This window comes from Pelophylax lessonae, assembly GCF_965119305.1.
Source record: "Pelophylax lessonae genome assembly, chromosome: 10".
NCBI lineage: Eukaryota > Metazoa > Chordata > Amphibia > Anura > Ranidae > Pelophylax > Pelophylax lessonae.
The window spans coordinates 57,090,354-57,105,497 of NC_138777.1; the positions used below are offsets into that span (position 1 = coordinate 57,090,354).

General features: G+C 45.9%; 1 protein-coding gene across 1 annotated transcript in view; it reads right to left on the reverse strand.

The window, feature by feature from the left end:
* Positions 1 to 15,144, reverse strand: part of ELP4 (elongator acetyltransferase complex subunit 4) — a gene marked incomplete at its 5' end in the record, with an annotated part of 557,453 nt that overhangs the window by 290,626 nt on the left and 251,683 nt on the right. Inside the window, one exon of the mRNA XM_082270757.1 lies at positions 1,955 to 2,048. Within this exon, the coding sequence (XP_082126883.1) occupies positions 1,955 to 2,048 (94 nt within the window). The remainder of the gene's footprint in view (positions 1 to 1,954; positions 2,049 to 15,144) is intronic.

The window sequence follows — 15,144 nt, forward strand, 5'->3', positions numbered from 1 at the left end:
ACACTCAGACCATGGGTTGCAGTTCTATGATAGTGTTTAGAGCAGGTCAAAAGAAGTGACTTCCCTCAAAGGACAACTGGGTCAGATGTTCCTTGGGCATATCATTAAATGATATGGTGAATGGTGACCTTGAATTGTAGCCAAAGTGCCCTAAGCATGTGACTGGACATTAGCGTCAAGCAATAAACCAGCTTAGATGCTTGCAACGGGTTGTCACAGTGCAAGGATCCAGACATTTGTTTTAAATGTCAAGTGAAAAGAGGGCTTACCCTAGCAATGACAGGGTCCTTTCTGAGAGACTAAACCCAAAGTGACATCGTTCAACACAGGTAGCAAAATTTTTCTTGGTCACTATGTCCCATTGAGGAAGAGATCTTTTGTGGACTCAAACCACTGGGTTACACTTTACAATAATAAAAAAGTATATTGATTGTACTGGAGTGCTGGTGACGGCTCATCCTTCTACTCGAGTCTATGGTTGTCTCCTAAAGTATGTCCTCTGTCTCCAGCAGACTATCAGGGAGCATGGCTGCAAACCTCGCAGGGTGGGCCACTGCTGCGGCCGAGTCAGATCCAGGATCTGATGAAAAAGGTGAGGCAGAGGAAGGTGGGGGGTGCTTTTTGCTAGCTCGCCGCCCAAAGGCCACCTCTACCCAGGAAACAAAGGACTCCAGGACCACCGTTAGTGCATCAATGGAGGGCTAGGACCCAAGGGACCTGCAGCCTCTGAGAGGGGGTCAGGTGGGGAAACATGCTCCTAAGACCCACTAAGTAAAGATGGGGACCCCCACAAAAAATGTCTAGCACCGCTATCCCCAGGAGCAGCCAGTGCCCCGCCCCAGCTGAGAAGCCCCCTGTCCCCCTCCTCTTTCCCACTGGAACAGAGATCCCAGCAGGGAACTAGGTCCTTACTCCTGACTAGGCAGAAAAAAAACTGAAGGGCTATAGCAGAGAGGTGGCTGTATACCACCTAGGACTGCCCATAGGCGTAGCTAAGTCTTTTTTCTGCCTAGTGTCCTACTCCTGTAAAGGGCAAAGGCAATATAACCCAGTTGTTCTGAATAATGGAGAGCTGTGTCCGTCAATGAACAAAAAAGAAAAGAAAATTACTTGTGCCAGAGTTGACCTTTTTCTCAGATAGATCTAATAAAAAAGATCTAAGGGAAAAAAACGTAAAAAGAGAAAGGGATTGAAAGGGCACAAAAAAGCAAGATCATGTGAAAGAAATAAACCAAACCATTTATAGTGGATGCCAGTCTAAAGAATGAATTTCTTCACTGGCCTGATTGGGCAAGGAAAACACAGATTACTGTCTACAGGGCCCCTGAGGGCATGCAGCTAAAAGCCACAAGTTGGGCATCAGGGGTTTGGATGCTTAAAACCTAATACCCCTCCCAAAGATCACACACAATAGGGTCTGTCTTGGGTAGAAAATAATACCCTTCCTGTATATTTTTAAGTGAAAAATTAAATCAAGCAGCTGTGAAGAAAAATATACTACTATGGGGAAAACAAAGAAAAGTAAGTGCCTAGTGGTAATTGAACACAGAAGGTCACCGTGCTAGCCAGTAAGCTACTGTTTTGTGCAATAAAATCAAAGCACAGAGTCTACACTCAGATGTGTTCTGACCTCATTCCTCCACTGTGAATCCAGTTTACATTCCCTCTCTTCAGACACCATGTGCAGTTAATCAGCCATTAGGAGAAATATTGCGCTTAAGCATATTTCAGAAATATGGTTGAGTGCTTTCGTGTTGTCTTGTCATGTCCACTGAGAACGCATTACGTATTACCATTTCAGCTACCTGGCCTTAATCTCCCTGTTTACATTATTGGTGCTTAGAAACAGCTTGTGCACTGTTCCTTTTTCCAAGACCTTTTCACAGGCCCCAGAGAGATGGCGCAGCACAATTAGTTACATGATGACAGGCCAGATAGTAAAGGTGCTGGGTACCTGGGGATTGGATCCATCAAATCCTCCCTGGTGAACTGCTTGCTGAATAGAATGCAGGAGCTGGCTGTAGTCACAGGTCATCTTGCTTGAAGAGCTAGAGGGGCAAGGGAGAATATAATCACAATAAAAATCAATTAGCCACCTGTTTTAGCCATTTTACTTGCATTTTCAGTGATTGTATCAGTCTTTCCATTAATACATTCATGTCGTCATAATACACCATGACCATAATTCAAACAAAAACGGTCTATATCTGGCCCTTGGGGCATTATCTTCCCGAATTACCTGAAGAGTATGATTCGTGCCACTGACACCAATGATGGGGGGACTATGACACCAATGATGGGGGGACTATTCCTTCAACATGGTATCAGTGATGAAGCACTATTCCTTCTACTGATCAAAGGTGCTATGCTATGTAATTTCTAAACTCCCACTGACCACAAAGCCTGTGTCGTTTATTGCCACTGAATCCAGAATATTTTCTACCCCCACTGCCACAATCCAGCCCGCCCAAAGTCTGAAGGACAGTAAACTAGCCCTTTGTTTAGAAAGTTTGGAGACCTCTGGCCTAGGGGATAGAAAAGAGGAATTCTTCCCTTATTTCTCACTGTTCCTGCAGAGCACTCTTCTCTGCTCCCACTCCGGACCTGGAATGTGTGTGGACCCTCAATGTAACATGCAAAACAGCTGGTTTCTGCATTGTACGTGATCATGTCAATAAAGGGTTGGCCTCACAACTAGAAAAGAGGAGCGGCTTCATGTATACCAGAACCAGGAGGGAGGAAGCCCAACGGAAGAAGAAATAAGGTAAAATAAGCATTAGATTGTTAGTATACAGAAAATGAGGGAAGGGGGTCTGAGTGTTATTATTCAGAAGCTGATTAGTTTACAAAATGTAGTCATTAAAGTTGACCTTTTAGTAATTTTACAAGAATGCGTGAATAATTTCTTTACATACACACAATACATTCTTCACAAGACACAGTAACATTAAAAAAAAGGGATTTTGACTTACTGTAAAATCAATTTCTCTGATGTTCAATGACGAATAGCTCCTGTCATTCTTGACCATTGGGTTATACTGCCCCCTACAGAAGGAGGACACTGGGCAGAAAAAACTACTGGCTATGCCCATGGGCAGTCCCAGAGGGTATATCCGTCTCCCTGCTATAGTCACTCAGTTTTGTTAAAAGCAGTGTCAGGAGCGTTTCCACAGAGGGGTGTGTGCTGTGTCCATCATCAGAGAAATAGATTTTACGGTAAGTCAAAAATCACATTTTCTCTTTTGTTCATTGACGGACAAAGCTCCTGTCATTCTTGTTCATAGTAATGTTAAACATGAGGGGTGGGAAACAGCAAAAATTCGCAAGGTTAAACATTAGCCAACCAGGCAAAAGGGGCTCAACCAAAACAACTGGAGCCCACCTGAAAAAAAAAAAAAAACAATACACCCTCAAAGAGGATTAGATCCTCTCAAACAGCAGCCTGCAAAACCTTGCGGTAAAAGGAAGCATCCGCAGATGCCAACACATCCACTTTAAAAAACTTTGTAACAGTGTGCACTGACGACCAGGTGGCCGCCTAGCAAACCTGCGTCACTGACATTTGATGAAGGAAGGCCAAGGAGGCAATAAGCCCCCTAGAGTATTCTGCCTTGACAGGGAAAGGAGGAACCTGACCCCTGATGGAATAGGCCTGAACCACCATCTGTCTGATCCATCTGGAAATGGTCGCAGAGGAAGTGGACAACCCTTTGCGAGGTCCATCCCTGAGCACAGTCTGACTTCCTGAAAGACCCCGTAGCTGCCAGGTACACTCTAATTGCCGGACCACATCCAAGGCATGCAAGTCAATTTCCTTCGGATGTTTAGGCTTTGGACACAGGGAAGGCAACACAATGTCTTCATTCAAATTAAAGACAGAGACCACCTTAGGAAGGAACGACAGATAGGGGCGAAGCACAGGTGATAGCCACCAAAAAGGCCACCTTCTGGAACAGCGTAAGCTGGGGAATTTCCTGAAAATTTTCAACGGAGGCTTCTGTAGAGCTGAAAGCACCAAATTAAGATCCCAAGGCGGCAAAGGAGCCCGCACTGGAGGAACCAAATGTCGGACACCCTGAAGAAAAGTACCCACCAGGGAGTGTGTGGCCAAAGGTCGTTGGAAAAAGACTACCAAGGCCGATACCTGGTCCTTGATGGTACTCAAGACCAATTTCTATTCAACCCCCGTTGAAGGAAGGTGAAGATCTGAGACACCGAGAAGTAGCGAGGATAAACCCCAAAAGACTCACATCATGCAATGTACTGTATGTCTTCCATGTACAATGGTAGATCTTCCTCAAAGTAGATTTCCTAGCTTTTAACAATGTAGGAAATACTGACAGCCAAGCCGTCAAAGCCAGCGATTGTAAAGCAGGATGGAAGATCGGTTCTTGGTACAGCAGATCCTTCCTGAGAGGAAGCTTCCAAGGAACGTCGGCGACCAGCCGCACCAGATCAGCGTACCAAGCCCGGCGAGGCCAGTCCAGGGCCACTAAGATGACTGGAATCCTTTCTGCCTCAATCCTGCATAGGAGTCTGGGCACAAGCTTGAGAGAAGGGAAGGCGTAGATCAGACAATACTGACCCGACGGGGTTACCAGCGCTTTTGTGGCGTCCGCCAGTGGATCCCTTGACCGAGCCACAAATCTTTGTACCTTTCTGTTGAGCCGAGACACCAACAGATCTACCTCGGAAGTGCCCCACCGGAGACACAGCTGATGAAACACCTCTGGATGATGGGACCACTCCCCGTGGTCCAACGCCTGCTAACTAATGTAATCTGCCTGCCAATTTTCCACCTCGGGAAAGTTTACGGCGGAGAGGGCTGGAACAAACCGTTCGGCCCACCTTAGAATGCTGGCTACCTCCAGAGCCGCCAGGGCGCTTCTTGTGCCCCCTTGATGATTGACATAAGCCACTGTCATTGTCCGATTGAATGCGCACTGGGCATCCCTGAAGATGATCCGTCCAATTATCCAGACACAGTCTGATCACTCGGAGTTCAAGGATATTGATCGGTAGTCTGGACTCTTCCAGTGTCCAGATCCCAAGAGCAGAATGCTTGCCAAGGAAGCCTTCCCAGCCACACAGGCTGGCATTGAGGATTAAAAATTGTTGCTCAAGGTAAAATACACATATAGCTGCAATAAAAAACATCAAAATGCAACAATATTGTATGGTCCATAAGTCAGTGAATGGATTAGTCCTACTCGAAGGTAGATACCATCGGGCCCAGCACCCGCATGCAAGTCTGGAGGGATGACCATTTGTTCGACAACAGGAGGCGAATTGCAGTCTGCAGTTTCAGGAGTTTGTCTAGAGGAAGGAGCTCTCTCTCTGGCTACGGCCCAGTCCAGAGTTAGGCCCAAACAGTCCAGATTTGTGGAGGGAACCATGGCAGACTTCTGAAAATTCAGAATCCAGCCGAACTCCCACAGAATTCGTATTGTTATCTCAAGGTTCTCCACCAGAGCAGACCCGACTGAGGTTCTTGGTCACCCTGTGCCCCTTATAGACACAGGGTGACTTACACATAAGAAGGGCTGGGGAAGCTGGACAAAGAGTTTCCTGACCTCTCTAAAGTAATCTGGGTTCCACAAGCCCCCCAGCCAAAGTGACTCCTGTCACAGGCATCCTTGATATCTATAGAAGCGAGGAAATCCCCCTGACGCAGGAATGCCACTACCATTCGAATGGACTCCATTCTAAACTTATGTACCCGCACAAAGCAGTTTAGCGCCTTGAGAACCAAGATTGGACGTGATTTTGCCTTCCTTCCTGGGGACTGTGAACAGGTTTGAGTAAAAAACCTGAAATGTTCCCAAGTCGGAACCGGGACCATCATCCCTTGAAGGAACAGGTCTTGTACCGCCCCAAACAGACCCTGTAACCGGTCTGGGGTGCAGGTTGGAAAGAAAAAACCTTGCTGGGGGACAAGAGCGAAACTTGATCTTGTAGCCAGACCGAATGACTTTATGGACTCACTTGTCTTGTACCCAGGAAGTCCACGGGTACGGAAACCAGCGAAGACCTCCCCCCATCCCCGATACGGATGAGGGCGCACCTTCAAGCAGAAGGAGCCTTGCCTGCGGGTCGGGAGAAGCCCACTTTCAGGTTGCCAGATCAGGCATGAATGGTTGGTTGGGACCTGGAGGGCCCCATAGCCTTAAAGAGGGGATCAGGTGGGGAAATGTGCTCAAAAGACTCCATGAGTCACTAGGGGGACCCCACAAAAAAGTGTAACACACTGCTAAGGGACAACCCCCACTGCGCTGACAGCACCACCCGGTCGTCAAGCACAAGGCACAGAGCGATCCTCAGCAGAGAGGGAGAGGACACCACCAGACAAACCAACCGCCAACACAGGCACCTGCAACCACCAGAAGAATCTGCACAACATGTGCAGGGATCAGAAAGCTAAATGATCCTGCAGTCAACACCAGGGGATAAGGAGGGGCTTCCACCGCCGAAATTCCCACCCACAGGGCTTCAATGTCATGGCTGCTGCTATTTGCATTGACAAACCACAGAAAATGGCCACTGGACTACACAAACATGGCCGTCGTGTATAGGAACACACAGGCTACAACAAAATGGTGGCACCACGAGGTATACAAGGACCCAGAATTGGGAGACTAGGCCTCAAGGACAGATCCTGGCAGGACAGGGGGCCTAGCAGGAGCCGCCACCAAGTACAAACCCTCTCCCCTACATTGTCAATCGTCCGGTCACCAGAGGCGCAGCCTCCCGGCCCCCGTCACCAGTTAGCGCCCTGCCCCCATCCGAGGCCACTGACCAGACCACCCAAACAGCCCCAGTGTAGTGTGGAGGGGAGGGGGCAAAAACAGGAGGGGTGCCTGCGGGAAGTAGAGGAACCTGAGGGTCTAACCATCCCAAGGAGGGGCCCACATCCACCCCAAAACCCTAAAGGGGCAGAGGGGGGGACAGCTACTCACCATACTAGGAACCAGGTTGGCACCGCTCCAGACAGATCCTTATCTCCATGGAAATGGGGGGGGGGGGGCTGTCAGCCAGGAGGAACGCTAAGACTCAGGCTGAGGTCAGCTGGTATGCGACCTTGTGAGATTTTTAACTCGCAGGGCTAGCCCCCATCCAGTAGTGCTATGTCATGGCCAACGTAGCACAAGGTCAGACTGGGGTGACCACTGGATCTAGATTATCCAACCTGTCGCCCAGTCCAACAGTTGATAGTAGATCTCACAGGAAAAATCCAGTAGGAAAAATTTGCCAGGACCAAAGATCCCAGCAAGGAACTAGGTCCTTACTTCGGACTTAGCAAAAAAAAAAACTTAGTGACTATAGCAGGGAGAGGGAGTATGCCCCCTGGGACTGCCCATGGGTGTAGCCAGAAGTTTTTTCTGCCTAGAGTCCTACTCCTGTAGGGGGCAGAATAACCCAGTAGTCAAGAATGACAGGAGCTGTGTCCATCAATGAACGAGAGAGAAATGTACTTTTTATTATTATAAAGCAGTCATTGAACCTGGGTCCAGTGACTTTGCCTTGTCTGAGATGAAATCATCAGTCTCCTGCAGGCAGGAGAAAACATTTCATCTCTATAAATGGTAGATTAACATTGTAAAGGCCACTGTACAAGACTCCATATTCCCTAGTTCAGGACATGTTCTAAAGGTGATAAAATAAATCTATTCCCCCATCCATGCTAACAGCACAGATGGTAGAATCTCTGCTACTGGAGAATGTATTCAGGCAGCCGCAACTCTCTGAATATAATGGTGCTGGTAGGATGCAGTCACTGTTCAGCCAATATTTTCCACCCGGTTCAGTCAATTTTTAAAGCGTTAGTTCATCTTTACAGAAAAATGTAAAAGTAAACTAAATAATACCATATGCCCTTTCCAACCCCTCTCCACCCCTAGCAGGTCCAGCGATCTGGGAGTTTTAAATCCATGCTCTTCTCTTAGCAGTGTTTCCAGGACAGATCAGAGTGATTCACTGTGATGGTGCTGACCAATCAAATTGTGCTGGTCTATCCTGGAAGCGCTGCAGAGTAGATGGAAAAAAGTGAGGATTTCAGATCTTGGCACCGTGGGAACAGCTCCATGGGCATTGACAGCACAGCATCCTCGGAGGTGTATAGCGGAGGGGGTTTAAGGTGGGGAGTATATACGGTGTTAGTTCATCTATTCATTTTTTTCTATAAAAAGTGAACACTTTAAATCAACTTTTGTTGAGCTGAGCGGTGCTAACAAGGCCAATCACGTCTCAAATATTATCCGTATCAGCAGGAATTGGCTGCAGTTCAAACCACTTATGGGGGGCCTTAACTTTGTAGCAAGTCTCAAGGTGAGTTGGATGGAATAACAGCATGTGGTGGGGGACAAAGGCATCCTACACTCTTGGAAATGATGAATGCCAAAGGCATTGGAGCAAGGGAACAAAGGTAGGAAAGACAAGCCAACATAGAAGTGATTCATGATAGGTCATAATACAATACAAAAGTAAAATTAAAGAAACAAAAACTATGATCCTATTATTTAAGTGTGTCAAGCCAATTTTATTTTTTTAGTTTTGAATAGAGTGCGAAAGGATTATAACTTGCATCTGGTGTTTACTGCTATCCAGATCTCTGTTAGAGAAATTTAGTCACTACCTTCCCTGCTGACAATAGTTTCCCCAGGAAGTGAGAAATAATCTACAATACGGACACAGACAGAAGTAAAAATCTGTCAGGGGTTCTAACACTTCCCTATTTTACTAAAGAAAAGTGTTTTGATTTTCTCTGTGTTGCTGTTGAAGAGCATTTTCCACAGGACGTAGCTGGAAATCACTCCAGTAAAGTCAGATAGCAGTAAAACCCCATTCTCTACTCTAACCAACGATCTAAATACGAAAAAAAAGTTTGGGCTGGACATAGACCTTAAAATTTATCATAATGCTGTGAAGGAGAACTTCAGCCAAATTAGGACATAAAAGGAGTCATTTGCATTGCCCCATTTACTACTCTAAGATGAGGATTAAATCCTCCTTTCCTTGTTTGTGTGGGTGGTGGGATGCCAACCGCCAGGACATTGTATACTGACAGTGGCACCCACCGCTATCAGAATGCACTGATCAGTGGCTGCAGTTGCTAATCAAAAGAACATTTTTCAACTTGTCCGAGAGACAGAATGAGATTAAACAAAGTTCAATTGAGCACAAGAGCCACACCAACCAAATTTAGACCCGTGTACGGCCAGCTTTACTTTCTGGACTATGTGCGTGTTGGGTTGCCATTAAAGATGTATGGCAATGCACTTAAACTCCTGCATGCAGTAAAAACAAAGCGACCTGCACTATTACATGTCACAACTCAGAGGTGAATGTTCTGTGCTTCGTAGTGCTCTGCCTGGCCAAAAAAAAGCAAAGGTGCATTATTTTGTGCATTAAGTGCCTGTTCAAAATTAATAGGCTGCTTTAGGATACCATGAATCAACGCAACATATGTCAACGCATGAAAGTTACTGAAACAACTCCTCATGGCCAACCCTGGTTTTTAGTCAAACTAAATGATTCTCTAATATGTATCGTATCTAATTAAAGGCTAGAGGCTTCAATGTACAATTCTATACAACATATTAACCACTTCCTTACCGAGTCATGTAAAATGACGTCGGCAAGGTGGTTGTCTAGATCCGGGCCGCCGTCATATGACGTCGGCCCGTTCTAGCTGCTACTGCGCGCCCCCGGCGGCGCGCAGCGGCGCGATCAGGGATGAGGCTCGTCCCTCGGACATAGCCCATCACTGATCAAGGTAAACAGCCAATAGAAATTGGCTGTTTACCACGTGATCGGCTGTGTCAATCACAGCCGATCACATGAGCGGCTCCAGCACGAGCCGCTCGTTTTCTCTGCAATGCGCGCCCCCGGGGGCGCGCAGAGCAGCGATCGGGGACGAGGCTCGTCCCTCGGACAGAGTCGATCCCCGATCTAGGTAAAGAGCCAATGAAATTGGCTCTTTACCACGTGACCGGCTGTGTCCAATCACAGCCGGTCACAAATGTCAACAGAGAACACGGTAACTAGCTGTCACCGTGTTCTCCTCCTCACACACTGATCCTGTGTGAGGAGGAGATTGTGGTAACAGCTAGTTACCAACTACAGTGCACCCCAACCACACTGATTGCCCCCCCCCAATAAAGAGCACCTGTCACTAGCCCATCAAAGTACCCGAGTACCTGTCATCAGGTACTCAGATGACAGGTACTCGGGTACTCTGATGGGCTGGTGACAGGTATTCGGGTACTCTGATGACAGGTACTCGGGTACTCTGATGACGGATACTCTGATGACAGGTACTCGGGTACTCTGACGGGTACTCGGGTACTCTGATGACGGGTACTCGGGTACTCTGATGACGGGTACTCGGGTACTCTGATGACGGGTACTCGGGTACTCTGATGACAGGTACTCGGGTACTCTGATGACAGGTACTCGGGTACTCTGATGACAGGTACTCGAGTACTCTGATGACGGGTACTCGGGTACTCTGATGACGGGTACTCGGGTACTCTGACAGGTACTCGGGTACTCTGATGACAGGTACTCGGGTACTCTGATGACGGGTACTCGGGTACTCTGATGACAGGTACTCGGGTACTCTGATGACAGGTACTCGGGTACTCTGATGACGGGTACTCGGGTACTCTGATGACGGGTACTCGGGTACTCTGATGACAGGTACTCGGGTACTTTGAGTACCTGTCAACGGAGTACCCGTCATCAGAGTACCTGAGTACCTGTCACCTACCCATCAGAGTACCCGAGTACCTTCCACCTGCTCATCAGAGTACCTGACGCCTGAAGTACCCAAGTACTTGCCGCCTGCTCATCAGTACCCATCACTACTCATCAGTACTCATCAGTACCTATCACGTATCAGTACTGATCATCAGTACCCATCAGTACAGTATCACCTATCACCTATCAGTCAGTGAGTACTACTCATCAGTACCTATCACCTGCCTGTCACCTGCCCATCAGAGTACCCGAGTACCTGTCACCTGCTCATCAGTACCAGAGTACCTGTCACCTGCCCAACAAAGTACCCGAGTACCTGTCACCCTTCATACAGCCACCATGTCCAAGTCCAAAAAGGTTTATATACGTCGTCCGTTTAAACCTAAATACCGGTGTTATGGTAGCAGATAGCTGCCATAACCCTGGTATTTTTTTAAACGGTGGACGGTTGGCTTTCCGATAAGGGTGGTCCCAGCGGCGGATTCGCCGTGGGATCACCCTTCCGGGATGGCGGAAGAGGCGCCCCCCCCTCCCGACGCGTTCCGGTCCTTTTCCCCGCTTACCGGACCCGCCGGCAGCGGGGAAAACGATCCGGTCCCGAATCCTCACAGACAGGATGTCGAGTGAGGGCAAGCTTGCCCTCACTTGACTCTATGGTCTTGGAGGACCGGAGCTACGGAAAATGTTGTTGCCTAGCAACCAGTTTAAAGGTCCTTTTTTTTTTTTTTTTCATTTTATATTATAATTATTTTATTTTTTTTTTTCTATCTTTTAGTGTACTTGTGAGATCTGAGGACTTTTTGACCCCAGATCTCACAAAAAAGAGGTCCTGTCGTGCCTATTTCTATTACGAGGAATATTTACATTTCTTTTAATAGAAATAAAAATGATCAATTTTTTTTTTTTTTTTTTTAAACGGTGTAAAAATAAAAAATAATAAATAAAATAAATAGTAAAAAAAAAAAAAAAAAAAAATTAAAGCGCCCTGTCCCCGTTAGCTCGCGCGCAGAAGCGAATGCATACAGAAACCCCGCCCACATATGTAAACGGTGTTCAAACCACACATGTGAGGTATCGCCGCGATCGTTAGAGCAAGGGGAATAATTTGAGCCCTAGACCTCCTCTGTAACTCAAAGATGGCAACCTGTAGAAATTTTTAAATTGTCGCCTATGGGGATTTTTAAGTACCAAAGTTTGTCACCATTCCGTGAGCGTGCGCAATTTTGAAACATGACATGTTGGGTATCTATTTACTCGGCGTAACATTATCTTTCACATTATGGAAAAAAATTGGGCTAACTTTACTGGTTTCTTATTTTTTAATTAAAAAAAGTGAATTTTTTCCAAAAAAACTGCGTTTGGAAGACCGCTACGCAAATACGGTGTGATAAAAAATAGTGCAATAATCTCCATTTTATTCTCTAGGGTCTCTGCTAAAAAAAAATATATAATGTTTGGGGGTTCTAAGCAGTTTTCTAGCAAAACAACTGATTTTAGCTTGTAAACACCAAATGTCAAAAATAGGCCTAGGCAAGTGGCTAGGATGCATGATGATGCTCCTTGGATGTTCGGCCCCTCTATATGGCTAGGCTGTGAAAAAGTCTCACACATGTGGTATTGCCATACTCAGGAGGAGTGGCAGAATGTATTTTGGGGTGTCATTTTTGCTGTGTACATGCTATGTGTTAGGAATATCCTATAAATTGACAACTTTGTGTAAAAAAAAAAAGTTTTCATTTTTTTCCCACATATTCCAAAAACCTGTGGAAAAAAATGATATGTTCAAACGACCCATAATGCCTCATAGAATATACGTTGGAGTGTTTGCTTTCCAAAATGGGGTCATTTTGTGGACTTTTCCATTGTATTGGTGCTCTAGGGCCTTGAAAAGTGTGATAGGTAGTAAGAAAGTTTTATGTGTATTTATGCTCCTAGAACGCCTGAATGTGCTTCTTGGACGTGGAGTCTCTTTTTGTGGCCAGGCTGTGTAAAAGTCTCACACATGTGGTATCGCCATACTCGGAAGGAGTAGCAGAATGTATTTTTGGGTGTAATTTTTGCTGTGTACATGCTATGTGTTAGAAATAGCTTATAAATTGACAACTTTGTGGGAAAAAAAAGAAAAAAAAAATTTTTTCTTCATTTTCCCAAGAATTGTGGGAAAAAATTACAACTTCAAAAAACTCACCATGCCTCTTACTAAATACCTTGGACTGTCTGCTTTACAAAAAGGGGTCATTTGGTCGGTATTTGTACTGTCCTGACATTTCAGGGCCTCAAGAAAGGAGATAGGCAGTCAGTACATCTGGTGTGATCAATTTTCAGTAATTGGTACCATAGCTTCTAGACTCAATAACTTTCACACAGACTAAATAATATACACTAATTTGGGTTAATTTTACCAGAGACATGTAGCAGTATACATTTTGGCCCAAATGTATGAAGAAAAATTTATTTTTTGCAAAATTTCATAATTGAAACTAAAAAAAAGTGTTTTTTTTTCAAAATTTTTGCTCTTTTTTTGCATATATCACGAAAAAAAAAAACCCCAGTTGTGATCAAATACCACCAAAAGAAAGCTCTATTTGTGTGAAAAAAATGATAAAAATTTTGTTTGGTTATAGTGTAGCATGACTGAGCAATTGTCATTCAAAGTGTGAGAGTGCTGAAAGCTGAAAATTGGTCTGGGCAGGAAGGGTGTCTAACTGCTCTGTATGGAAGCGGTTAAGATGCATATCACTCTCTCAAAGAGACTTCAGAAGTTAATAAGGAATAACTCCGGAGTGTGAAAGTTAATGCCATCGATAACTGATGCTGAACCATCTGAAAACAAGTGTGCCGAGTGTCTTAACTCTATGGAAGGCACATTGCTGTGGGAGGTGACGTCTGCACAGCGGGTGTAGCAGATAAGAAAGGGTTATAGGTGAAGGTGTAGGAAACTTCGATGACTTAATTATATCAAGCCTGCCTCACAATAGAGCATGTAATGAATCCGCCATTGCATTTAAATAGTAATCACAGATAATTAACACATAGTTAATGAGCTGCTATCCCAAGTACACCTGATCATTATACCTCTGAGCCCATAGTTTGTCACCGCAGAGAGCAGATTCAAAATAAATGTTAAACTAACTCACTGCAGTTTGTGTACACATAGTATATGTATTCACAGGCGCAGTGCAGACATGTGTTCCAGAAAGAAGAGTTCCATGTACATTTCATTTGATGCATACTTCGTTTTAACATCATCTTAAAGGGAATTTCATTTTGATATATTCTCTTAATTAAGTTCAGGACTAAAAACAAAAATTTAGGCCCCTTTCACACAGGGAGTCCATCAGGCGGACTCTCTTTTTCTCAGCGGGGGATCGATGCGCCGATCCCCCGCTGAGCAGGCGGATGGCTGCTCTGTCTCCGTGCTGTGTGTGGAGACACAGCTGTCAAGTCCTGCTGTTCTCTATGGGGGAATCGGATGGGAACGGACTGTCTGCCTGTTCTCATCCGATCCGCTGGAGGGATGGAAAATAGGGTTTCCATCCGTCCAGATTTGACGGATCGGATGTCAGCGGACATGTCTCCGCTGACATCCGATGCCCCATAGAGATGCATGGGGTGTCCGATCAGATCCGCCAAAAAAACTGACAGGCGGATCTGAACAGTCCCCCTGTGTGAAAGGGGCCGAACTCATTTATCTCAGCGGGGGATCGATCCGCCAGCAGGAGGATGACAACTGTTCTCCGCACTGTGTGCGGAGACACAGCTGTCAGTTCCCCATATATCTCTATGGGGGAATCGGGTGGGAACGGACCGTCGGTCCGTTCTCATCAGATCCCATCCGCTGGACGGATAGAAAATAGGGTTTCCATCCTTCCAGATTTGACGGATCGGATAGGATGTCAGTGGACATGTCTCCGCTGACATCCGATGCCCCAAAAAAACGGACAGGCGGATCTGAACGGTCCGCCTGTGTGAAAGAGCCCTTAAACTATTGCAAATGGAAATTTAAAGTTCATCATCTGCTGCTTGCAGGTGGTACTCTAGGCTCTCTCTCTAGAGTATAGACTGTGCTTAATTGACCTAGACACACCCAAGTATTAGTATATTATACTCGTTCCAGGGACAACTCTCCACATCCAAATTTGTGAAAAGGGATAGGGGGACAGAGCGTACCCCTATCAGAAAGGACAGGACTTTGTAATAAGTGGTGTTTTACCTTTCTGATAGGGGTAAACTCTATCCCCCTATCCCTTTTCACAGAGTAGACAGCCTCACTTACTTCTTACAGGAAATCTGCACTAGGATGCCATTGCTGGCCTCTCTAACACAAAATGCTAATTCTCTGGCCATCCAAAGAATTTAATTCCTTCTGTGTAACTGACCTGGAAG